This window comes from Drosophila serrata, unplaced genomic scaffold (genome assembly GCF_035046125.1).
Source record: "Drosophila serrata isolate PLE 108 unplaced genomic scaffold, ASM3504612v1 contig_47, whole genome shotgun sequence".
NCBI classification, from domain to species: domain Eukaryota; kingdom Metazoa; phylum Arthropoda; class Insecta; order Diptera; family Drosophilidae; genus Drosophila; species Drosophila serrata.
This window is the reverse complement of record NW_028256945.1, coordinates 206,140-231,789: the sequence shown is the minus strand read 5'-3', so window position 1 is coordinate 231,789 and position 25,650 is coordinate 206,140. Positions and strand designations below refer to the sequence as shown.

Below are 25,650 nucleotides of genomic sequence, written 5' to 3'. Positions count from 1 at the left end.
TCGCCAAAATCAGCGCGACTCAAGTTGTCTCCAAGGTTGTCTGCTTCTAGAATATAATTTTGTCTATTCTGCAGGGTGAACCTGTGCACATTGGGTTTGTTTTAATGCAACTTGCTAATCTTGGGCTTGATTATTACGAATACTGATTTGACGATGTGAAGCACGAAGGCCGTCCAATATTTGATCACCTAATAGCTGTCATTGTGTATTGTTAACATCTGTTGAGACCTTAAAGAATTTTAAGAAAAGTTTTCTAACATTTTTTAGCAACTAAAACATTCGGCTAGCAATTTTAAACAATTAAAAAAAAAACTCAACTGATGTAGGAATTCCAAAAATTAAATGTATACTTTTTGGCGGATAGTACGGACGTCGTGAGCTTTAATAAGCTAATTTTCTTGAAGACAAGAATTCGAAATATATTGGCAAAAAGGGTACATTCAGGTCAAAGAGAGTAACCAAAAAAAAAAAAAAATTAACAAAAAGTTTATTTTATTATCCAATATATTTCGGTTGCTCATCGGCAACGGTCTTTAGAGAAAATACGAAAATACGAAACAAAAAAACAATGATAAGTGAATTAATTAACAAACAAGAAAGGAAGCTAACTTCGGCACGCCGAAGTTTATATACCCTTGCAGATAGAACTTCTATGAATAAAAAACCATACAATATAAATGATATATATTTGTGTTAAAAAACAATGAAGTAATACCTGCTTTCATTGTATTCACCTATACATATTATATTTTCAGTTTTACGTTCAAAGATTTGCATTTTTCCTCTACATCAAACGATCGTTTGTATGGCAACTATATGATATAATAGTCCGATTTTCATGAAATTTGACACAAAATTTAAGACTAATATAAAATGCCTATACCTAAAATTTGATGAAAATCAGTTGACAACTGAAAAGGTTATAAATTTAATTGTATTAATTTCTCGATCGTTCCTATGGGAGCTATATGATATAGTAGTCCGATTTTCATAAAATTTTATGCAAAATTGTAGAGTATAGTAGAATGGCTATATCTCAAATTTGATCCAATTCTATTGAAAACTGAAAAAGTTAAAAAATTGTTTGTAAAAATTTTCCGATCATTCCTACGGTAGCTATATGATATAGTCGTCCGATCCGGCCCGTTCCGACATACATATATACGAGTGAGAGTATATAAAAGGCTAACTACAAAGTTTCATTCAGATAGCTTCAAAACTGAGAGACTAGTTTGCGTAGAAACGGACAGACGGACAGAAGGACAGACGGACAGACGGACATGGCTAGATCGACTCGGCTGTTGATCCTGATCAAGAATATATATACTTTATATAGTCGGAGGTGCCTCCTTCACTGCGTTGCAAACTTCTGACTGAAATTATAATACCCTGCAAGGGTATAAAAATATAAAACGTGCATTATTTACACAGCCGCACTGTCTGACGTGGAGCTTTGAACTGTTCTTCTCTTCCTAAGTAAGTATCTGTATCAGTGTTGTGTATAAATTTGACCATTGCAATATGGTCCAGAAGTCAATATTTTTGGCATAAATTCTAAAAATATTATTATTGCATATTATGTTTTTTTAGAAAGTCAACAATGTAAAAAAAAATTTGAGTCTGCGCGACCACGCCCTCTATTACATCCCATACAAACCGATTCGTAGTATTATCATTAGAAATTGAGTATATGACGCTGAATTCAGACACTATACTTACATTTATTTCAGGAACAATTTAAATATCTATATATAAATATATATATGTTATGTATGGGTTCTGTCTTAAACATTATATTCTTCTTCTTCCTATTCTAGTATTATTGAGCTGCTTTCGTTCAAGTCCTCATCCGAATCACAATCAGATTGCAATTCCTTTTCAAATGGGATGTTCTCATTTGAATGTTGTATGATCAGAAGTTTCTTTCTTTTTTAATTCTGTTTGGTATCAGTTGGGGCTTCATTTGGTGTGAGTGGAGTCGGTTTTTGGATTTGAAGTTGCTTTTTTAATTCTGTTGGGTATTGAGCAGGTGTTAAAACGGCTGCAGCATGCATAAGAAGACTTGTGTTGTGCTCTTTTTCATTCGCCAGCTCAGATGCCAATTTTCCTTTCAACCGTGGTCCTGCGTTTCCATAAGACAAAGTTCAGCGTCCCAGATTTTGTTGTCTTACAGTTTTCATTTATTGTAACTGATATTTTAGACGACATCCATTCAGTATGCTTTGACTTAAAACGTTTGACCATATAGTTGCATTTTGGTAGTTTTTTTTTTTAAAAAAGATTCAAAATTACTTGTTTTTTTAATTGATTTCTAATTTTGTATCATCTTCGGTATTGGGAATGGCAAATTTTTTCATAAATTCAATCTAACACAGATGATATTTTTCTATTATTGCTGAGCCATATATCGAAGAGATCGCTCTCGCGAAATTCGAACGTCGCAAAATATTGCGGAATTGCGTGAAAAAGGGGACGAACGGGGAAAGTTGTTAATTAGCGATAAAGAACGACATATATAAGTATAAACTGACGTTTAGTTTTTGTCAGCAGCCGCCAGGTCTTTAGTTTTATTCCACGAAACACAAGGGACGCATGTTAATTTTCTATACAAAATACACATAAATTGAACATTAAACAAAACACAAACACTAAGACTACTCATAAACATACTATATTCAGTTAAAAATACATACCTTGATTTACAATTTCCATTACTATCAACAGTTTGTTCGGACAAAGAATATTTATTTCCACGCAAAAAAGTAAAAAGCGCAATTTGCCACCAATTTCTTATTACCAAAAAGCTATTTGACTGTGTGATTTCGAAAGGTCATAAAAATCTTCAGTGAAGCTTGTAAAGCTCATTTTCTTAGTTTTGTTTATGTTTGATGTTTTAACTTTAATAATTTTAAATCAAAAATACAAAACATCAACATGAAAACTTCGAATTTATGCCAAAAAAATCAACTTCTGGACCATAGTGCATTGTCGGAGCATTAGTTTGTGAATTATAGCATTTTGAGTCAAGTTAGTTTTTGTATTGTGAAATATTTATTCATATGAATACAAAAGAATTTCGCGTCTTGATATAATATTGTGTACAAAAAAAATGTAGTTGATGCAAAGACATGGCTTAACATGACACTGCCCCAGAAAAATCAACCATCAAGGTATGGTATGCTAAGAGTAGACGTGTTCAAATGACGCCCAAATGAGGTTGTTACCAATAAAACTTAAAAAATACACAAAATGATTTTGAATGACCTCACTTTTGACCAAAAAACGAGTTAATGATTCCACGAATTTTGAAGATGATCAATAAACACGAATTTTTGGGTTGATATGTGAAGCGAGGTGTAAAATGAGATGATTCATGCGACAAGCCAAGAGTACTGTTAAGGTCTTATTATCGAGTTTTCGCAAAACTCATGATATGTTTTTGGCACTGGATAGCCAATTTAATAGCCTTACGCTAATAAATGAGCCTCCCAGGTACAAAAAAACAGCCATTGGAGGGCAACCCGCAACGCAAGAGTGCTTTGATCGAGCGCTAAAAAAGATTTGGTGCCCGAATGTGCTGCGGGAGTGCCTATGCCGTCGGTGTTTTGTCCCCATCCCACAAAACTCGGTAACTATAAATGTTTCCCCCCAGGGTGTTAGTCCCGGACTACCGGCCAACCGTGGCACGGCACATAACCAATCTGCCTCGCAAAAAGCCCTAATAGCAGTTCCACCTAAGAGTCATATATTTGTTTCGGGGCTCTCCCCTGCTGAATCATCGCAAAATGTGATCGTCTTTATCGAAGTCAAAAACAGCCAAAACAACAAAACAAAAAGGTGGAAAATTTAATATTTTCTTATGTTCCTTGACAAAATTGGCTTTACCAATGCGCCTTCTTTGTCTTCCAATCCCGACCCAAAAAACTAACCTACTTCGTATGTATTTCCTCTCAGAATGCCAGAGGCTTACGTAGTAAGCTTCCTAACTAGTATTCTGAAAGTCTCTCGTTTGCTTCCCAATTTCTTGTATTCACAGAAAACTGAGCTTAGAAGTTGTTCCAGATTTGTTAACAGTATAGATTGCCCTATCAGGCGTGGGGGTGGAGTTCGTATAGCATTCTACTCCTCACTCACAACATAATTACTAAGTTTCGAGGAATGCAACGATGTTGAATTCCATCGTGTGAAGCTATCTATCGTAGCTCCATATTAAAACCTGTTCCTACATACCTCCATTGTCGGAACTTCCTATTTATTGAAACCACCTTTCCGCTATTCCAATGGTTTCCAGTAGACTTTTGAATTGAGACCAGTTGGTAATCCTAGGTGATTTCAATGTCCTTGGGACTATTTGGTTCGCAAATAATTCCAACAATACTCTCCTCACTCCTACGCAACATGACTTTATCGCTCGCTTATTTGACACTTCGCTGCCTCGAGTCAACCATGTACGAAAATCCGATCAGCGCTTGCTCGATCTTTATTTGTCTCGAATCCGGGGAGGGTGGAGCCTCTGACGGAACCCAAATATCCGTATCATTATAATTTGATGTGACTCTTGATATTGGGTCTGACTTACAGAATATATTTGACCGTCCAGCCAAAAATGTCCTATGCTTTCGCACTACGGACTTTAAATGGCTGAATATTTTTATATGTTATGTATTGGCAGTAGCCGTGGATATTCTTTACAATGCTATGAACTTATTTTTTACTGAATGTTTTCCGTTATACTATCCGCCAATCTCGAATAATTTTCCGTGGTTTACTAACGAGTTGAGTGAACTTAGAAATAAAAAATCTAGGTTGTATGCTAGTTTTAAAATCAGATATTTACTATGGGATTACTATCTGATTCTACTCTAAATTCCCCTACGATTCCTTTATGATTCCACCTGGTATTCCTTTGAGAGTCCTATCTGATTCTACTATAAATTCCCCTACGATTACTGCCTGATACCGTTTCAAATTTATGGATGATTCTGTTCAGAATCCATTTCGAAATTCCCTTTTGATTCTTGCTTCGTGTCGAAATTCACGACAAATTCCTATCAGGATTCCTTAATGATTACCGGATAATTCCTCGGGTAGTCTGAATTCAGGTTTTATAACGCCGACTGTATGGAAATTCCTGGATGGCTTGTATGAAAACTCCCTAATTATTCAGGATGGAGGCCTCTCCAATTAAACCTGATTCAGACCTGAATCCTAAAGGAATGGTACTGAAGGGCAAACATAATTTAATCATAAACATCCCCATCAAATCAATAACGGTCTAAACCATAACGATTCAATTGACGTATTCAACGAATTCATACTATCGGCATATACATACATACATACATACATTTGTACATAAGTAGTTCCGCCAGGACAGTCTTTAAGTTTTACAATAAAAATAGCAATAGCATAATAATTTTATTCTTAAGCTTTGCATGCATACATAAATATGTACATAAATAGTACAAAAATCTGTTATTATTACCAACCGTTTAATTCGGATTGTCCTTTCGGCAACATGTCCATGTCCATTGCTTCGTTCCCTTTGGAAGCACGGTTTTTAATCTGTTCTAGAAAGTGGTCAATTTGTCCTTCAATTGAGTGGGATGGTAAGTTTTCCATTTTAAATAAGACGTAATCCTAGCATTTCATGCGGTATTAACATTTACAATTTGTATCGATTTTTATTAACCCACAAAAAATGTTTGAATGTATGACTAAAACTTCACTCGCTGCTAATAAAATACATGTACGTACAAACGTATTGAATATATAAAATGAAGAAACACACATGAGGCCAACACCAAACCACAACTGCGCATGTATGTATGTATGTATGTATGTACATATATATCCTTTATCATTACTTCAATTGAATTAAACAGGGTGTAAACAGTGAAGTTTTTATTAAAAAGAGTAAGAACAAGAAAAGAAGTCAAGATCGGCACACCAAACCCTTGCGGATTACAATTCGATCAGTAATAATAAATACAATATTAATTATATATGTATGTATCCTTATGTTCTATAACATTCACCTATAACTATTACATATATAACTATGTATATTGTAATTACAGTTACAGTTTTGCAATTTTCTCTACATTCAACGATTTACGACAACTTTATGATATAATCATCTGAGTTTCATAATATAAAATATTTTAGACTTTTAGTTTTAATTTCATTAAAACCGGACGACTATAATCACTAAGTTAGTTGATTAGTGCTATAATATACAGCTTCCATACAAACTATCGTTAAATAAGGAGGAACATGCAATCACTGTGAAAGTAAAACTTACTTGCAATTTGTAAGGGTATACCCATTTCGGAGATCCCCCATATTTTATATGGCCCAGCACAATGTGTTTAGCCACTTTTTGAAAACAATATCTGTTAATTGGCCACCGCCGCCAGCTATCCAGATATGTATATGTACTTCTTTGTAATTTCCAAAATGGTTGATAAAAAAAAAAAAATTTCAGTTACCATAAGATAGGGTTCCCTGTATCTTCAGTGATCTCGGCAGCTACCAGGTAACTAGCTACTAAGTGGCACTCTACACCCTACCGGTCTTATATATGTTCAGGGGACTCCCTAAGGAACAAATTACTGTAAATATTGACGATGTATTTGTATGAAAAAAACTGTTATCAATTGCCGATATTTTGAGTTATTTATTGGAATTCCCTTGTTATCGCAAGCATGGAACCAATTGGTTGAATTTTCGGCAGTGTCATAATACAATTATAAAGGGTAGTTCCGTCGGAAAAATCTGGTATCTCTTCAATAATAGCAATGAGTGCGAGTGAGAGGGGCTCAACCTAGTAAGTGCGAGCGGGACAACAATAGAATGTGTTGATTAACCATTAGATGATGTATGGGGCTTTAAGTTTCCTTTTGTAATAAAACGAGTAGAACATTTTTGTTTTTATAATTTAATTTTTAACAATTTTGAGCCCGTAATGAGCCGTTGTTTTTGTTTTCGCGTGGCGAGTCTTTTGTTTAAATGCTTAATCCTAAAATATATTATAGTCTTAATATAGAACTTTTTAATAGTAAAGCAAAATGTCATGTTGCATAAGGGTTTCTGTTATAAAAAAAATTTTCCGCACACAACCTTTCACTTAGAGGTGGAGAACTATCGATGGCACTATCGATGGTTTGGCGCTATCGCACCGCCATCGATGGCAGCCCTGCACTATCGATAGTTTCGCACGCGACTTCTCACATCACAAAGAAAAAATAAAGCTAAAAGTGGAACGCAAAAATATAGTGAAAAGCAAAAGTATAGCTGAAAGTAAAAATCTTCTAATGCTCTTTTTGAAAAAGAATTAGTTTTGTACTTCTTTTCCGCTTGAATGCGCAGTTCGACGATGTACTTTTTTTACAATCGCTAATCAAAAAAGGCTAGTTATTAACGTAGGTCCTAAGCCCAGTTAACTTAAGAGTTAAAAATATAATGAAGCAACAAATTAAATGATTTTTTTTTGTATAGAGTTAAAAATATAATATAATTTTGTTTAAATTTCATTTTTTAGCTTTTTTACATTTAATTAAAATGCATCACACTACCGATAGTACTATCGACACTATCGATGGTTTGAGAAAAATAGTCCCTCACTATCGATGGCGACGACTATCGATAGGTTTCCACCTTTAATTTCACTACGAAAAACGAAGACACACTGAAGCAAAACCCGGCTGCTTTGACTGCCGAATTGACCTTCGTAAGTGTATAGTGGGCAGTGTCAGGCAAAAGAATACAATTTCTTAACTCGACTCTACTCTAGCGAATTTTTCCAGTGGGCAAATAGTATTTCACTTATTAAAATTAAACAATGGATCTTTGTCATAAAATATATATAATTAAAAGGTTGTATTTACACTTTAAGATATAATTTAATTGGTTTCAAAAAAAATTTAAGTCCCAATGCATAATGCTGATAATAATTGTTTACTAATAATGTTGAGGAATGTGAATTTTAGTAATTACAGAAATATCGTCAATGTATCGCAATACTTAAAAGGAACTACGCAAAAATAGTAAGAAACTGAATTCTTGACCAGCTAATTTAAAATTTGTATGTTATCAGTATAAAAAATCGAGAAAAATGATCGCAAAAATTATAGAAATCGGAGTCTTAAAATCTATTAATAAGTAATTGCATATCCAAGTTGTTTAACTTAAATATAATGTACTATATAATTTTATGAATGAAAGTATTTTTATGAATTAGATTATATTAAAAATCAATGTGAACTTTAGATGAAGCCACGGGAAGACTCTTTGAATGAAAAAATTTTATATTTATATGGTGTTATATTGTATTTTATATGGTGTTCCGAGTGTGCCGATTTCCATTCCCAAATACAGCAGAATTTCCCTTGAAATTCTACCAATAACTTATGATGATCACGAAATGTATGCCAGTGATCTTATAAACCTTTTAATTCATTTTTGACTTTATAAAAGGTAATAATATTTTTAATGTCAAACGCTCAGGTCTGCAATTTCTTGAAAATATAAAATTAATATGTTAAAATTGTCTAAAAATAATATTATAATATAATATATAATATTCATTTTGAATTTTATTACATGGAGGAAAATTTTGTTGTGCTAAACTTTGTAAAAAAAAGAAAGCCACACTGGCATATCATTAATTTAGTGGATATTTTCACCGATATCAGAGTCGCAAGACAACTAAGGAATTTATCTCGGAACACCTGAATGAGTGAGGCAAATAATTTAGATCGTTTATTAGTAAGCAACGTTTTAAAGGCCTGTACAGCGACACAAAATTAAAATACTAGAAGGTTGCGTGACGTTAGAGACTCCTAACGCCATTGTGAAAAAGAATTAAAAACTTAATAAAACAGGCTGTTCTTGTCTATGCCTCTTGCACTCACTTTCTGCTCTACATAAATATTTCAAATTATGGACTTGGACATGAATAAAATTGTGCGTCAGAGTCGGATTCTGAAGTTCAGAAGAGCTAATACAATTCATATCATTAAATTGATAGACGAAATTATAAAATTTTTGGGACTTTGGCAATTATATTAATTTGTAAAGAATATAGAGAGAGGGGGCAATCAAGGACAAAATATCGATCTCGAAAGTCTCGATGCAACTGCCACAGGTTGTTCAACATTTAAGCACTTGTCAGGTCGCTGTCGTGGACTATGTTGAATGACATTGGATATCGGTTTCCAGTCTTATCCGGGGCTGACCCAATGGGATCGCCGAAGAAGTACATAGGTATGGCCTCTGGTACCACCATGTTCCTTCCTAAAACGGACTCCAATTCATACTTGCCTATCAGAGCCAGTATCCCATTATTCAAGTTCCTTGTACAGGTGCTCGGGTGCTCTTATTAACAAGTCTGGAAGCTGTCAAAGGGAGGCGCCGCAAGATTGCATGCAATTGCTTAGGGACAAATATTATTATTTAAAAACCAAGCATCAAATGTTGAACGTGTCTTATGTTAAAAACAAGAAAGGAAGCTATCTTCGGCACGCCGAAGTTTATATACCAGATAGAATTTCTATGACTAAGAATCTATACAATATAAATTATATATATTTAGGTAAAAAACAATGAAGTAATACCTGCTTTCATTTCATTCACCTATACATATTATATTTGCAGTTTTACATTCACAGATTTGCATTTTTCCTCTACATCAAATCGTTTGTATGGCACCGATTCTCATGAAATTTGACACAAAATTTAAGACTAATATAAAATGGCTATACCTCAAATTTGAAAATCTGTTGAAAACTGAAAAAGTTATAATATTTATTTGTATTAAATTATGGGAGCTATATAATATAGTAGTCCGATTTTCATAAAATTGTACATAAAATTGTAGAATAATATGAAATGACTATATCTCAATTTTGATTAAATTCTGTTGAAAACTGAAAATGTTATAAATTTTAATTGAATTAATTTCTCGATCGTTCCCATGGGAGCTATAAATTTTACACAAAATTGAAGAATAATAAACTGGCTAATTTTTTTCGTACAAATGTTCCGATCATTCCTATGGCAGCTATATGATATAGTCGTCCGATCCGGCCCGTTCCGACATACATATATACGAGTGAGAGTACTTAGAAGGCTAACTACAAAGTTTCATTCAGATAGCTTAAAAACTGAGAGACTAGTTTGCGTAGAAACGGACAGACGGACATGGCTAGATCGACTCGGCTGTTGATCCTGATCAAGAATATATATATGTCGGCGAATGGATATACCATTCGTATACCACCGTATGCAGAATGCTAGTTCCTGGAAAGTTTGTCTTACGCGGAACTTTGGCATTCTTGGTTCTATTCTATGATTGGTCCTCTTAGTTCGTTGTGGCGCGACACAGCTGCGCTGTTAGTTCCCTTTTTCACAGGAATCGTTATAGCGAGGCGGCAGCGTCGCGTCGCTGTCGCCGTGTGTGGTTCGAAGGCAGTTCTTAGGCAGAACGATCGGGCAGTCTTCAGCGATCGTCAGCCAGGAAAGTCGAAACTCACTCCGCTCGAAAATGGAACGCGACCATGATCGACATATACTTTATATGGTCGGAGGTGCCTCCTTCACTGCGTTGCAAACTTCTGACTGAAATTAGAATACCCTGCAAGGGTATACTTAAACTTTTCAGAACCTACATATACATATATACATACTAGGAAACTCGGCGAACTCCGTTTTGCCACCAGATGGCTTCCTATTATGTAACATTTCGTTTGGTGATTAAAAAATGAAGGATTTTTTTTGTTTTATATTTGAAAAGTAACGGATCCAGTTTAACTTTTCCACTTTTGAACTTTAACGCATTGCAATATCGGCATAAAGTCGTCATTGGTCCAATATCTAAATTTTCATAATCACTATAGTTCTCAGTGAGATCATATATGCCAATCGATTGTATGATGCCAATGATCTTCGTGTCCTCACGCGATGCCTTAATAGGGCATTTTCTCTTATTGTATTTTGTCTTAAGTTCTGTAAATAGACTTGATGATGATATTCGTTTGCGCGCGGTCATTTTATACTATAGCCTCAAATGCACGATCAACATAATTAACACATTTCATCTTACTACCTTAAAGATAAATGGCTACAATTTATTTTTTTATTGGTTTGTAGTAAATGCTACATACATATATATCAGCGATGGATTTATCGAACTGGATAAAAAGTATCCTATGTCTGTCTCCTGGCTCTAGCTACCCCCTACCAATTTTCACCCAAATCTCTGCTGCCGTTTTTGAGTTATAAGTGGTGTAACAGACTCGACATTCTTATATACATATATATATATATATATATATATATATATGTATGTAGATGTATTCTTACCTCAGGGTTTACGAATTATGTACATACATATCTATACATACATATATATAAAAACAAGAAAGGAATCTATTTTTGATACGCTGAAGTGTGTATCCTTTGCAGATTGCAGTTCAAATATTAATAATTCATAAACTTTAAATTATGTATAATGTATTAATATTATATTTACAGTTTTATTCATACCCTGCAATACCGATTGTCATCAATAGGCCACTGTCATGAACATGTCATCAACGCGCCGACTGCGACCGAGGCGACTTCTACCGAGTCGACCCTCTGCCGACTGCGACTTTTACTACGACCTTCTGCCCACGATACACTTACGGCGGTAGTCTAAACGGCAGTCGTCGGCAGTACCATGGCCCGGCCGTTGAGAAATTTGTTGATGAAACATCGATGAATTTTTGATAAAACAGCGTTAAACATCGATGGATTGATGATGAATTTGTTGATGAATCATCGATTTATTGTTGATGAATTTTTATTGATGACAGCCTAGGACATGCCCATGTTAAATAAATCAATGACTGTTGATGAAACGTTGATGAATTACTGATGACAGTTACTGCATGGCAGTTTTGCATTTTCTCTACATTTAAGGATAGAACAGCTATGCTATATAGTCGTCCGATTTTAATAAAAACAAGAAGTTTTCTAAGTTCGGAACGCCGAAGTTTATATTCTGTTGCAGATAGAGCTTTGATGACTAGGAATTAATACCATATAAATTATGTATATATACCTATGTTAAAAAAAACAATGAAGAAATGTCTGCTTTCATTTCTTTAACATATGTACATATTATATTTACAGTTTTACATTTACAGTTTTGCACATCCTCTATATCTAATAGAGGTGGAGAAACATCGATGACATCGATGTTTTCGAAACATCGATGCTTGGCGGGGCAACATCGATGTTTTTCCATCTCTAGGGCACATAGAGGAAGACATTTGAATTGTAAGTACATATCTCATTTAATCTCATTATAAATTATTAACAGAATATTGTTATTTTAGTTATACTTGTTGGTGGTGTTGACGTGAGTGTGGTGGTACTTAAACATGGACAGGTTTTTGAACCACCTTTAATTTCACTACGAAAAACGAAGACACACTGAAGCAAAACCCGGCTGCTTTGACTGCCGAACTGACCTTCGTAAGTGTATCGTGGGCAGTGTCAGGCAAAAGAATACAATTTCTTAACTCGACTCTACTCTAGCGAATTTTTCCAGTGGGCAAATAGTATTTCACTTATTAAAATTAAACAATGGATCTTTGTCATAAAATATATATAATTAAAAGGTTGTATTTACACTTTAAGATATAATTTAATTGGTTTCAAAAAAAATTTAAGTCCCAATGCATAATGCTGATAATAATTGTTTACTAATAATGTTGAGGAATGTGAATTTTAGTAATTACAGAAATATCGTCAATGTATCGCAATACTTAAAAGGAACTACGCAAAAATAGTAAGAAACTGAATTCTTGACCAGCTAATTTAAAATTTGTATGTTAACAGTATAAAAAATCGAGAAAAATGATCGCAAAAATTATAGAAATCGGAGTCTTAAAATCTATTAATAAGTAATTGCATATCCAAGTTGTTTAACTTAAATATAATGTACTATATAATTTTATGAATGAAAGTATTTTTATGAATTAGATTATATTAAAAATCAATGTGAACTTTAGATGAAGCCACGGGAAGACTCTTTGAATGAAAAAATTTTATATTTATATGGTGTTATATTGTATTTTATATGGTGTTCCGAGTGTGCCGATTTCCATTCCCAAATACAGCAGAATTTCCCTTGAAATTCTACCAATAACTTATGATGATCACGAAATGTATGCCAGTGATCTTATAAACCTTTTAATTCATTTTTGACTTTATAAAAGGTAATAATATTTTTAATGTCAAACGCTCAGGTCTGCAATTTCTTGAAAATATAAAATTAATATGTTAAAATTGTCTAAAAATAATATTATAATATAATATATAATATTCATTTTGAATTTTATTACATGGAGGAAAATTTTGTTGTGCTAAACTTTGTAAAAAAAAGAAAGCCACACTGGCATATCATTAATTTAGTGGATATTTTCACCGACATCAGAGTCGCAAGACAACTAAGGAATTTATCTCGGAACACCTGAATGAGTGAGGCAAATAATTTAGATCGTTTATTAGTAAGCAACGTTTTAAAGGCCTGTACAGCGACACAAAATTAAAATACTAGAAGGTTGCGTGACGTTAGAGACTCCTAACGCCATTGTGAAAAAGAATTAAAAACTTAATAAAACAGGCTGTTCTTGTCTATGCCTCTTGCACTCACTTTCTGCTCTACATAAATATTTCAAATTATGGACTTGGACATGAATAAAATTGTGCGTCAGAGTCGGATTCTGAAGTTCAGAAGAGCTAATACAATTCATATCATTAAATTGATAGACGAAATTATAAAATTTTTGGGACTTTGGCAATTATATTAATTTGTAAAGAATATAGAGAGAGGGGGCAATCAAGGACAAAATATCGATCTCGAAAGTCTCGATGCAACTGCCACAGGTTGTTCAACATTTAAGCACTTGTCAGGTCGCTGTCGTGGACTATGTTGAATGACATTGGATATCGGTTTCCAGTCTTATCCGGGGCTGACCCAATGGGATCGCCGAAGAAGTACATAGGTATGGCCTCTGGTACCACCATGTTCCTTCCTAAAACGGACTCCAATTCATACTTGCCTATCAGAGCCAGTATCCCATTATTCAAGTTCCTTGTACAGGTGCTCGGGTGCTCTTATTAACAAGTCTGGAAGCTGTCAAAGGGAGGCGCCGCAAGATTGCATGCAATTGCTTAGGGACAAATATTATTATTTAAAAACCAAGCATCAAATGTTGAACGTGTCTTATGTTAAAAACAAGAAAGGAAGCTATCTTCGGCACGCCGAAGTTTATATACCAGATAGAATTTCTATGACTAAGAATCTATACAATATAAATTATATATATTTAGGTAAAAAACAATGAAGTAATACCTGCTTTCATTTCATTCACCTATACATATTATATTTGCAGTTTTACATTCACAGATTTGCATTTTTCCTCTACATCAAATCGTTTGTATGGCACCGATTCTCATGAAATTTGACACAAAATTTAAGACTAATATAAAATGGCTATACCTCAAATTTGAAAATCTGTTGAAAACTGAAAAAGTTATAATATTTATTTGTATTAAATTATGGGAGCTATATAATATAGTAGTCCGATTTTCATAAAATTGTACATAAAATTGTAGAATAATATGAAATGACTATATCTCAATTTTGATTAAATTCTGTTGAAAACTGAAAATGTTATAAATTTTAATTGAATTAATTTCTCGATCGTTCCCATGGGAGCTATAAATTTTACACAAAATTGAAGAATAATAAACTGGCTAATTTTTTTCGTACAAATGTTCCGATCATTCCTATGGCAGCTATATGATATAGTCGTCCGATCCGGCCCGTTCCGACATATATACGAGTGAGAGTACTTAGAAGGCTAACTACAAAGTTTCATTCAGATAGCTTAAAAACTGAGAGACTAGTTTGCGTAGAAACGGACAGACGGACATGGCTAGATCGACTCGGCTGTTGATCCTGATCAAGAATATATATATGTCGGCGAATGGATATACCATTCGTATACCACCGTATGCAGAATGCTAGTTCCTGGAAAGTTTGTCTTACGCGGAACTTTGGCATTCTTGGTTCTATTCTATGATTGGTCCTCTTAGTTCGTTGTGGCGCGACACAGCTGCGCTGTTAGTTCCCTTTTTCACAGGAATCGTTATAGCGAGGCGGCAGCGTCGCGTCGCTGTCGCCGTGTGTGGTTCGAAGGCAGTTCTTAGGCAGAACGATCGGGCAGTCTTCAGCGATCGTCAGCCAGGAAAGTCGAAACTCACTCCGCTCGAAAATGGAACGCGACCATGATCGACATATACTTTATATGGTCGGAGGTGCCTCCTTCACTGCGTTGCAAACTTCTGACTGAAATTAGAATACCCTGCAAGGGTATACTTAAACTTTTCAGAACCTACATATACATATATACATACTAGGAAACTCGGCGAACTCCGTTTTGCCACCAGATGGCTTCCTATTATGTAACATTTCGTTTGGTGATTAAAAAATGAAGGATTTTTTTTGTTTTATATTTGAAAAGTAACGGATCCAGTTTAACTTTTCCACTTTTGAACTTTAACGCATTGCAATATCGGCATAAAGTCGTCATTGGTCCAATATCTAAATTTTCATAATCACTATAGTTCTCAGTGAGATCATATATGCCAATCGATTGTATGATGCCAATGATCTTCGTGTCCTCACGCGATGCCTTAATAGGGCATTTTCTCTTATTGTATTTTGTCTTAAGTTCTGTAAATAGACTTGATGATGATATTCGTTTGCGCGCGGTCATTTTATACTATAGCCTCAAATGCACGATCAACATAATTAACACATTTCATCTTACTACCTTAAAGATAAATGGCTACAATTTATTTTTTTATTGGTTTGTAGTAAATGCTACATACATATATATCAGCGATGGATTTATCGAACTGGATAAAAAGTATCCTATGTCTGTCTCCTGGCTCTAGCTACCCCCTACCAATTTTCACCCAAATCTCTGCTGCCGTTTTTGAGTTATAAGTGGTGTAACAGACTCGACATTCTTATATACATATATATATATATATATATATATATATGTATGTAGATGTATTCTTACCTCAGGGTTTACGAATTATGTACATACATATCTATACATACATATATATAAAAACAAGAAAGGAATCTATTTTTGATACGCTGAAGTGTGTATCCTTTGCAGATTGCAGTTCAAATATTAATAATTCATAAACTTTAAATTATGTATAATGTATTAATATTATATTTACAGTTTTATTCATACCCTGCAATACCGATTGTCATCAATAGGCCACTGTCATGAACATGTCATCAACGCGCCGACTGCGACCGAGGCGACTTCTACCGAGTCGACCCTCTGCCGACTGCGACTTTTACTACGACCTTCTGCCCACGATACACTTACGGCGGTAGTCTAAACGGCAGTCGTCGGCAGTACCATGGCCCGGCCGTTGAGAAATTTGTTGATGAAACATCGATGAATTTTTGATAAAACAGCGTTAAACATCGATGGATTGATGATGAATTTGTTGATGAATCATCGATTTATTGTTGATGAATTTTTATTGATGACAGCCTAGGACATGCCCATGTTAAATAAATCAATGACTGTTGATGAAACGTTGATGAATTACTGATGACAGTTACTGCATGGCAGTTTTGCATTTTCTCTACATTTAAGGATAGAACAGCTATGCTATATAGTCGTCCGATTTTAATAAAAACAAGAAGTTTTCTAAGTTCGGAACGCCGAAGTTTATATTCTGTTGCAGATAGAGCTTTGATGACTAGGAATTAACACCATATAAATTATGTATATATACCTATGTTAAAAAAAACAATGAAGAAATGTCTGCTTTCATTTCTTTAACATATGTATGTATATGTACATATTATATTTACAGTTTTACATTTACAGTTTTGCACATCCTCTATATCTAATAGAGGTGGAGAAACATCGATGACATCGATGTTTTCGAAACATCGATGCTTGGCGGGGCAACATCGATGTTTTTCCATCTCTAGGGCACATAGAGGAAGACATTTGAATTGTAAGTACATATCTCATTTAATCTCATTATAAATTATTAACAGAATATTGTTATTTTAGTTATACTTGTTGGTGGTGTTGACGTGAGTGTGGTGGTACTTAAACATGGACAGGTTTTTGAACCACCTTTAATTTCACTACGAAAAACGAAGACACACTGAAGCAAAACCCGGCTGCTTTGACTGCCGAACTGACCTTCGTAAGTGTATCGTGGGCAGTGTCAGGCAAAAGAATACAATTTCTTAACTCGACTCTACTCTAGCGAATTTTTCCAGTGGGCAAATAGTATTTCACTTATTAAAATTAAACAATGGATCTTTGTCATAAAATATATATAATTAAAAGGTTGTATTTACACTTTAAGATATAATTTAATTGGTTTCAAAAAAAATTTAAGTCCCAATGCATAATGCTGATAATAATTGTTTACTAATAATGTTGAGGAATGTGAATTTTAGTAATTACAGAAATATCGTCAATGTATCGCAATACTTAAAAGGAACTACGCAAAAATAGTAAGAAACTGAATTCTTGACCAGCTAATTTAAAATTTGTATGTTAACAGTATAAAAAATCGAGAAAAATGATCGCAAAAATTATAGAAATCGGAGTCTTAAAATCTATTAATAAGTAATTGCATATCCAAGTTGTTTAACTTAAATATAATGTACTATATAATTTTATGAATGAAAGTATTTTTATGAATTAGATTATATTAAAAATCAATGTGAACTTTAGATGAAGCCACGGGAAGACTCTTTGAATGAAAAAATTTTATATTTATATGGTGTTATATTGTATTTTATATGGTGTTCCGAGTGTGCCGATTTCCATTCCCAAATACAGCAGAATTTCCCTTGAAATTCTACCAATAACTTATGATGATCACGAAATGTATGCCAGTGATCTTATAAACCTTTTAATTCATTTTTGACTTTATAAAAGGTAATAATATTTTTAATGTCAAACGCTCAGGTCTGCAATTTCTTGAAAATATAAAATTAATATGTTAAAATTGTCTAAAAATAATATTATAATATAATATATAATATTCATTTTGAATTTTATTACATGGAGGAAAATTTTGTTGTGCTAAACTTTGTAAAAAAAAAGAAAGCCACACTGGCATATCATTAATTTAGTGGATATTTTCACCGACATCAGAGTCGCAAGACAACTAAGGAATTTATCTCGGAACACCTGAATGAGTGAGGCAAATAATTTAGATCGTTTATTAGTAAGCAACGTTTTAAAGGCCTGTACAGCGACACAAAATTAAAATACTAGAAGGTTGCGTGACGTTAGAGACTCCTAACGCCATTGTGAAAAAGAATTAAAAACTTAATAAAACAGGCTGTTCTTGTCTATGCCTCTTGCACTCACTTTCTGCTCTACATAAATATTTCAAATTATGGACTTGGACATGAATAAAATTGTGCGTCAGAGTCGGATTCTGAAGTTCAGAAGAGCTAATACAATTCATATCATTAAATTGATAGACGAAATTATAAAATTTTTGGGACTTTGGCAATTATATTAATTTGTAAAGAATATAGAGAGAGGGGGCAATCAAGGACAAAATATCGATCTCGAAAGTCTCGATGCAACTGCCACAGGTTGTTCAACATTTAAGCACTTGTCAGGTCGCTGTCGTGGACTATGTTGAATGACATTGGATATCGGTTTCCAGTCTTATCCGGGGCTGACCCAATGGGATCGCCGAAGAAGTACATAGGTATGGCCTCTGGTACCACCATGTTCCTTCCTAAAACGGACTCCAATTCATACTTGCCTATCAGAGCCAGTATCCCATTATTCAAGTTCCTTGTACAGGTGCTCGGGTGCTCTTATTAACAAGTCTGGAAGCTGTCAAAGGGAGGCGCCGCAAGATTGCATGCAATTGCTTAGGGACAAATATTATTATTTAAAAACCAAGCATCAAATGTTGAACGTGTCTTATGTTAAAAACAAGAAAGGAAGCTATCTTCGGCACGCCGAAGTTTATATACCAGATAGAATTTCTATGACTAAGAATCTATACAATATAAATTATATATATTTAGGTAAAAAACAATGAAGTAATACCTGCTTTCATTTCATTCACCTATACATATTATATTTGCAGTTTTACATTCACAGATTTGCATTTTTCCTCTACATCAAATCGTTTGTATGGCACCGATTCTCATGAAATTTGACACAAAATTTAAGACTAATATAAAATGGCTATACCTCAAATTTGAAAATCTGTTGAAAACTGAAAAAGTTATAATATTTATTTGTATTAAATTATGGGAGCTATATAATATAGTAGTCCGATTTTCATAAAATTGTACATAAAATTGTAGAATAATATGAAATGACTATATCTCAATTTTGATTAAATTCTGTTGAAAACTGAAAATGTTATAAATTTTAATTGAATTAATTTCTCGATCGTTCCCATGGGAGCTATAAATTTTACACAAAATTGAAGAATAATAAACTGGCTAATTTTTTTCGTACAAATGTTCCGATCATTCCTATGGCAGCTATATGATATAGTCGTCCGATCCGGCCCGTTCCGACATATATACGAGTGAGAGTACTTAGAAGGCTAACTACAAAGTTTCATTCAGATAGCTTAAAAACTGAGAGACTAGTTTGCGTAGAAACGGACAGACGGACATGGCTAGATCGACTCGGCTGTTGATCCTGATCAAGAATATATATATGTCGGCGAATGGATATACCATTCGTATACCACCGTATGCAGAATGCTAGTTCCTGGAAAGTTTGTCTTACGCGGAACTTTGGCATTCTTGGTTCTATTCTATGATTGGTCCTCTTAGTTCGTTGTGGCGCGACACAGCTGCGCTGTTAGTTCCCTTTTTCACAGGAATCGTTATAGCGAGGCGTCGCTGTCGCCGTGTGTGGTTCGAAGGCAGTTCTTAGGCAGAACGATCGGGCAGTCTTCAGCGATCGTCAGCCAGGAAAGTCGAAACTCACTCCGCTCGAAAATGGAACGCGACCATGATCGACATATACTTTATATGGTCGGAGGTGCCTCCTTCACTGCGTTGCAAACTTCTGACTGAAATTATAATACCCTGCAAGGGTATACTTAAACTTTTTAGAACCTACATATACATATATACATACTAGGAAACTCGGCGAACTCCGTTTTGCCACCAGATGGCTTCCTATTATGTAACATTTCGTTTGGTGATTAAAAAATGAAGGATTTTTTTTGTTTTATATTTGAAAAGTAACGGATCCAGTTTAACTTTTCCACTTTTGAACTTTAACGCATTGCAATATCGGCATAAAGTCGTCATTGGTCCAATATCTAAATTTTCATAATCACTATAGTTCTCAGTGAGATCATATATGCCAATCGATTGTATGATGCCAATGATCTTCGTGTCCTCACGCGATGCCTTAATAGGGCATTTTCTCTTATTGTATTTTGTCTTAAGTTCTGTAAATAGACTTGATGATGATATTCGTTTGCGCGCGGTCATTTTATACTATAGCCTCAAATGCACGATCAACATAATTAACACATTTCATCTTACTACCTTAAAGATAAATGGCTACAATTTATTTTTTTATTGGTTTGTAGTAAATGCTACATACATATATATCAGCGATGGATTTATCGAACTGGATAAAAAGTATCCTATGTCTGTCTCCTGGCTCTAGCTACCCCCTACCAATTTTCACCCAAATCTCTGCTGCCGTTTTTGAGTTATAAGTGGTGTAACAGACTCGACATTCTTATATACATATATATACATATATATATATATATATATGTATGTAGATGTATTCTTACCTCAGGGTTTACGAATTATGTACATACATATCTATACATACATATATATAAAAACAAGAAAGGAATCTATTTTTGATACGCTGAAGTGTGTATCCTTTGCAGATTGCAGTTCAAATATTAATAATTCATAAACTTTAAATTATGTATAATGTATTAATATTATATTTACAGTTTTATTCATTCCCTGCAATACCGATTGTCATCAATAGGCCACTGTCATGAACATGTCATCAACGCGCCGACTGCGACCGAGGCGACTTCTACCGAGTCGACCCTCTGCCGACTGCGACTTTTACTACGACCTTCTGCCCACGATACACTTACGGCGGTAGTCTAAACGGCAGTCGTCGGCAGTACCATGGCCCGGCCGTTGAGAAATTTGTTGATGAAACATCGATGAATTTTTGATAAAACAGCGTTAAACATCGATGGATTGATGATGAATTTGTTGATGAATCATCGATTTATTGTTGATGAATTTTTATTGATGACAGCCTAGGACATGCCCATGTTAAATAAATCAATGACTGTTGATGAAACGTTGATGAATTACTGATGACAGTTACTGCATGGCAGTTTTGCATTTTCTCTACATTTAAGGATAGAACAGCTATGCTATATAGTCGTCCGATTTTAATAAAAACAAGAAGTTTTCTAAGTTCGGAACGCCGAAGTTTATATTCTGTTGCAGATAGAGCTTTGATGACTAGGAATTAATACCATATAAATTATGTATATATACCTATGTTAAAAAAAACAATGAAGAAATGTCTGCTTTCATTTCTTTAACATATGTATGTATATGTACATATTATATTTACAGTTTTACATTTACAGTTTTGCACATCCTCTATATCTAATAGAGGTGGAGAAACATCGATGACATCGATGTTTTCGAAACATCGATGCTTGGCGGGGCAACATCGATGTTTTTCCATCTCTAGGGCACATAGAGGAAGACATTTGAATTGTAAGTACATATCTCATTTAATCTCATTATAAATTATTAACAGAATATTGTTATTTTAGTTATACTTGTTGGTGGTGTTGACGTGAGTGTGGTGGTACTTAAACATGGACAGGTTTTTGAACCACCTTTAATTTCACTACGAAAAACGAAGACACACTGAAGCAAAACCCGGCTGCTTTGACTGCCGAACTGACCTTCGTAAGTGTATCGTGGGCAGTGTCAGGCAAAAGAATACAATTTCTTAACTCGACTCTACTCTAGCGAATTTTTCCAGTGGGCAAATAGTATTTCACTTATTAAAATTAAACAATGGATCTTTGTCATAAAATATATATAATTAAAAGGTTGTATTTACACTTTAAGATATAATTTAATTGGTTTCAAAAAAAATTTAAGTCCCAATGCATAATGCTGATAATAATTGTTTACTAATAATGTTGAGGAATGTGAATTTTAGTAATTACAGAAATATCGTCAATGTATCGCAATACTTAAAAGGAACTACGCAAAAATAGTAAGAAACTGAATTCTTGACCAGCTAATTTAAAATTTGTATGTTAACAGTATAAAAAATCGAGAAAAATGATCGCAAAAATTATAGAAATCGGAGTCTTAAAATCTATTAATAAGTAATTGCATATCCAAGTTGTTTAACTTAAATATAATGTACTATATAATTTTATGAATGAAAGTATTTTTATGAATTAGATTATATTAAAAATCAATGTGAACTTTAGATGAAGCCACGGGAAGACTCTTTGAATGAAAAAATTTTATATTTATATGGTGTTATATTGTATTTTATATGGTGTTCCGAGTGTGCCGATTTCCATTCCCAAATACAGCAGAATTTCCCTTGAAATTCTACCAATAACTTATGATGATCACGAAATGTATGCCAGTGATCTTATAAACCTTTTAATTCATTTTTGACTTTATAAAAGGTAATAATATTTTTAATGTCAAACGCTCAGGTCTGCAATTTCTTGAAAATATAAAATTAATATGTTAAAATTGTCTAAAAATAATATTATAATATAATATATAATATTCATTTTGAATTTTATTACATGGAGGAAAATTTTGTTGTGCTAAACTTTGTAAAAAAAAGAAAGCCACACTGGCATATCATTAATTTAGTGGATATTTTCACCGACATCAGAGTCGCAAGACAACTAAGGAATTTATCTCGGAACACCTGAATGAGTGAGGCAAATAATTTAGATCGTTTATTAGTAAGCAACGTTTTAAAGGCCTGTACAGCGACACAAAATTAAAATACTAGAAGGTTGCGTGACGTTAGAGACTCCTAACGCCATTGTGAAAAAGAATTAAAAACTTAATAAAACAGGCTGTTCTTGTCTATGCCTCTTGCACTCACTTTCTGCTCTACATAAATATTTCAAATTATGGACTTGGACATGAATAAAATTGTGCGTCAGAGTCGGATTCTGAAGTTCAGAAGAGCTAATACAATTCATATCATTAAATTGATAGACGAAATTATAAAATTTTTGGGACTTTGGCAATTATATTAATTTGTAAAGAATATAGAGAGAGGGGGCAATCAAGGACAAAATATCGATCTCGAAAGTCTCGATGCAACTGCCACAGGTTGTTCAACATTTAAGCACTTGTCAGGTCGCTGTCGTGGACTATGTTGAATGACATTGGATATCGGTTTCCAGTCTTATCCGGGGCTGACCCAATGGGATCGCCGAAGAAGTACATAGGTATGGCCTCTGGTACCACCATGTTCCTTCCTAAAACGGACTCCAATTCATACTTGCCTATCAGAGCCAGTATCCCATTATTCAAGTTCCTTGTACAGGTGCTCGGGTGCTCTTATTAACAAGTCTGGAAGCTGTCAAAGGGAGGCGCCGCAAGATTGCATGCAATTGCTTAGGGACAAATATTATTATTTAAAAACCAAGCATCAAATGTTGAACGTGTCTTATGTTAAAAACAAGAAAGGAAGCTATCTTCGGCACGCCGAAGTTTATATACCAGATAGAATTTCTATGACTAAGAATCTATACAATATAAATTATATATATTTAGGTAAAAAACAATGAAGTAATACCTGCTTTCATTTCATTCACCTATACATATTATATTTGCAGTTTTACATTCACAGATTTGCATTTTTCCTCTACATCAAATCGTTTGTATGGCACCGATTCTCATGAAATTTGACACAAAATTTAAGACTAATATAAAATGGCTATACCTCAAATTTGAAAATCTGTTGAAAACTGAAAAAGTTATAATATTTATTTGTATTAAATTATGGAAGCTATATAATATAGTAGTCCGATTTTCATAAAATTGTACATAAAATTGTAGAATAATATGAAATGACTATATCTCAATTTTGATTAAATTCTGTTGAAAACTGAAAATGTTATAAATTTTAATTGAATTAATTTCTCGATCGTTCCCATGGGAGCTATAAATTTTACACAAAATTGAAGAATAATAAACTGGCTAATTTTTTTCGTACAAATGTTCCGATCATTCCTATGGCAGCTATATGATATAGTCGTCCGATCCGGCCCGTTCCGACATATATACGAGTGAGAGTACTCAGAAGGCTAACTACAAAGTTTCATTCAGATAGCTTAAAAACTGAGAGACTAGTTTGCGTAGAAACGGACAGACGGACATGGCTAGATCGACTCGGCTGTTGATCCTGATCAAGAATATATATATGTCGGCGAATGGATATACCATTCGTATACCACCGTATGCAGAATGCTAGTTCCTGGAAAGTTTGTCTTACGCGGAACTTTGGCATTCTTGGTTCTATTCTATGATTGGTCCTCTTAGTTCGTTGTGGCGCGACACAGCTGCGCTGTTAGTTCCCTTTTTCACAGGAATCGTTATAGCGAGGCGGCAGCGTCGCGTCGCTGTCGCCGTGTGTGGTTCGAAGGCAGTTCTTAGGCAGAACGATCGGGCAGTCTTCAGCGATCGTCAGCCAGGAAAGTCGAAACTCACTCCGCTCGAAAATGGAACGCGACCATGATCGACATATACTTTATATGGTCGGAGGTGCCTCCTTCACTGCGTTGCAAACTTCTGACTGAAATTAGAATACCCTGCAAGGGTATACTTAAACTTTTCAGAACCTACATATACATATATACATACTAGGAAACTCGGCGAACTCCGTTTTGCCACCAGATGGCTTCCTATTATGTAACATTTCGTTTGGTGATTAAAAAATGAAGGATTTTTTTTGTTTTATATTTGAAAAGTAACGGATCCAGTTTAACTTTTCCACTTTTGAACTTTAACGCATTGCAATATCGGCATAAAGTCGTCATTGGTCCAATATCTAAATTTTCATAATCACTATAGTTCTCAGTGAGATCATATATGCCAATCGATTGTATGATGCCAATGATCTTCGTGTCCTCACGCGATGCCTTAATAGGGCATTTTCTCTTATTGTATTTTGTCTTAAGTTCTGTAAATAGACTTGATGATGATATTCGTTTGCGCGCGGTCATTTTATACTATAGCCTCAAATGCACGATCAACATAATTAACACATTTCATCTTACTACCTTAAAGATAAATGGCTACAATTTATTTTTTTTATTGGTTTGTAGTAAATGCTACATACATACATATATATCAGCGATGGATTTATCGAACTGGATAAAAAGTATCCTATGTCTGTCTCCTGGCTCTAGCTACCCCCTACCAATTTTCACCCAAATCTCTGCTGCCGTTTTTGAGTT

At 34.2% G+C, this 25,650-nt stretch overlaps 2 protein-coding genes across 11 annotated transcripts in view; one reads left to right on the top strand and one right to left on the bottom strand.

Moving 5' to 3' along the window:
* LOC147644971 (putative guanine nucleotide exchange factor MCF2L2) overlaps nucleotides 1-6,474 on the bottom strand; it is a 131,030-nt gene extending 124,556 nt beyond the window's left edge. For 3 of the 6 annotated variants that reach the window (XM_086836589.1, XM_086836613.1, XM_086836595.1), the window contains exon 1: nucleotides 5,490-5,830. In XM_086836589.1, the coding sequence (XP_086692715.1) occupies nucleotides 5,490-5,622 (133 nt within the window). In that variant the 5' untranslated portion in view covers nucleotides 5,623-5,830. Of the gene's footprint in view, nucleotides 1-1,719; nucleotides 5,439-5,489; nucleotides 5,831-6,304 lie in introns of those variants that run through there. The other 3 variants (XR_015272519.1, XM_086836602.1, XM_086836607.1) reach the window with 3 other exon arrangements.
* The window catches only part of LOC110189533 (uncharacterized), a 68,377-nt gene extending 45,093 nt beyond the window's left edge, over nucleotides 1-23,284 (top strand). Inside the window, exons 1-5 of one of the 5 annotated variants that reach the window (XR_015272534.1) lie at nucleotides 6,678-6,829; nucleotides 11,536-12,324; nucleotides 12,384-13,530; nucleotides 16,320-17,118; nucleotides 17,178-23,284. Coding sequence is in view for 1 of the 5 variants with exons in the window: in XM_086836663.1 (XP_086692789.1) it covers nucleotides 12,192-12,324; nucleotides 12,384-12,484 (234 nt within the window). In the remaining 4 variants the exon portion in view is untranslated. The other 4 variants (XM_086836663.1, XR_015272541.1, XR_015272538.1 and 1 more) reach the window with 4 other exon arrangements.
* The last annotated feature ends 2,366 nt before the right edge of the window (nucleotides 23,285-25,650 follow it).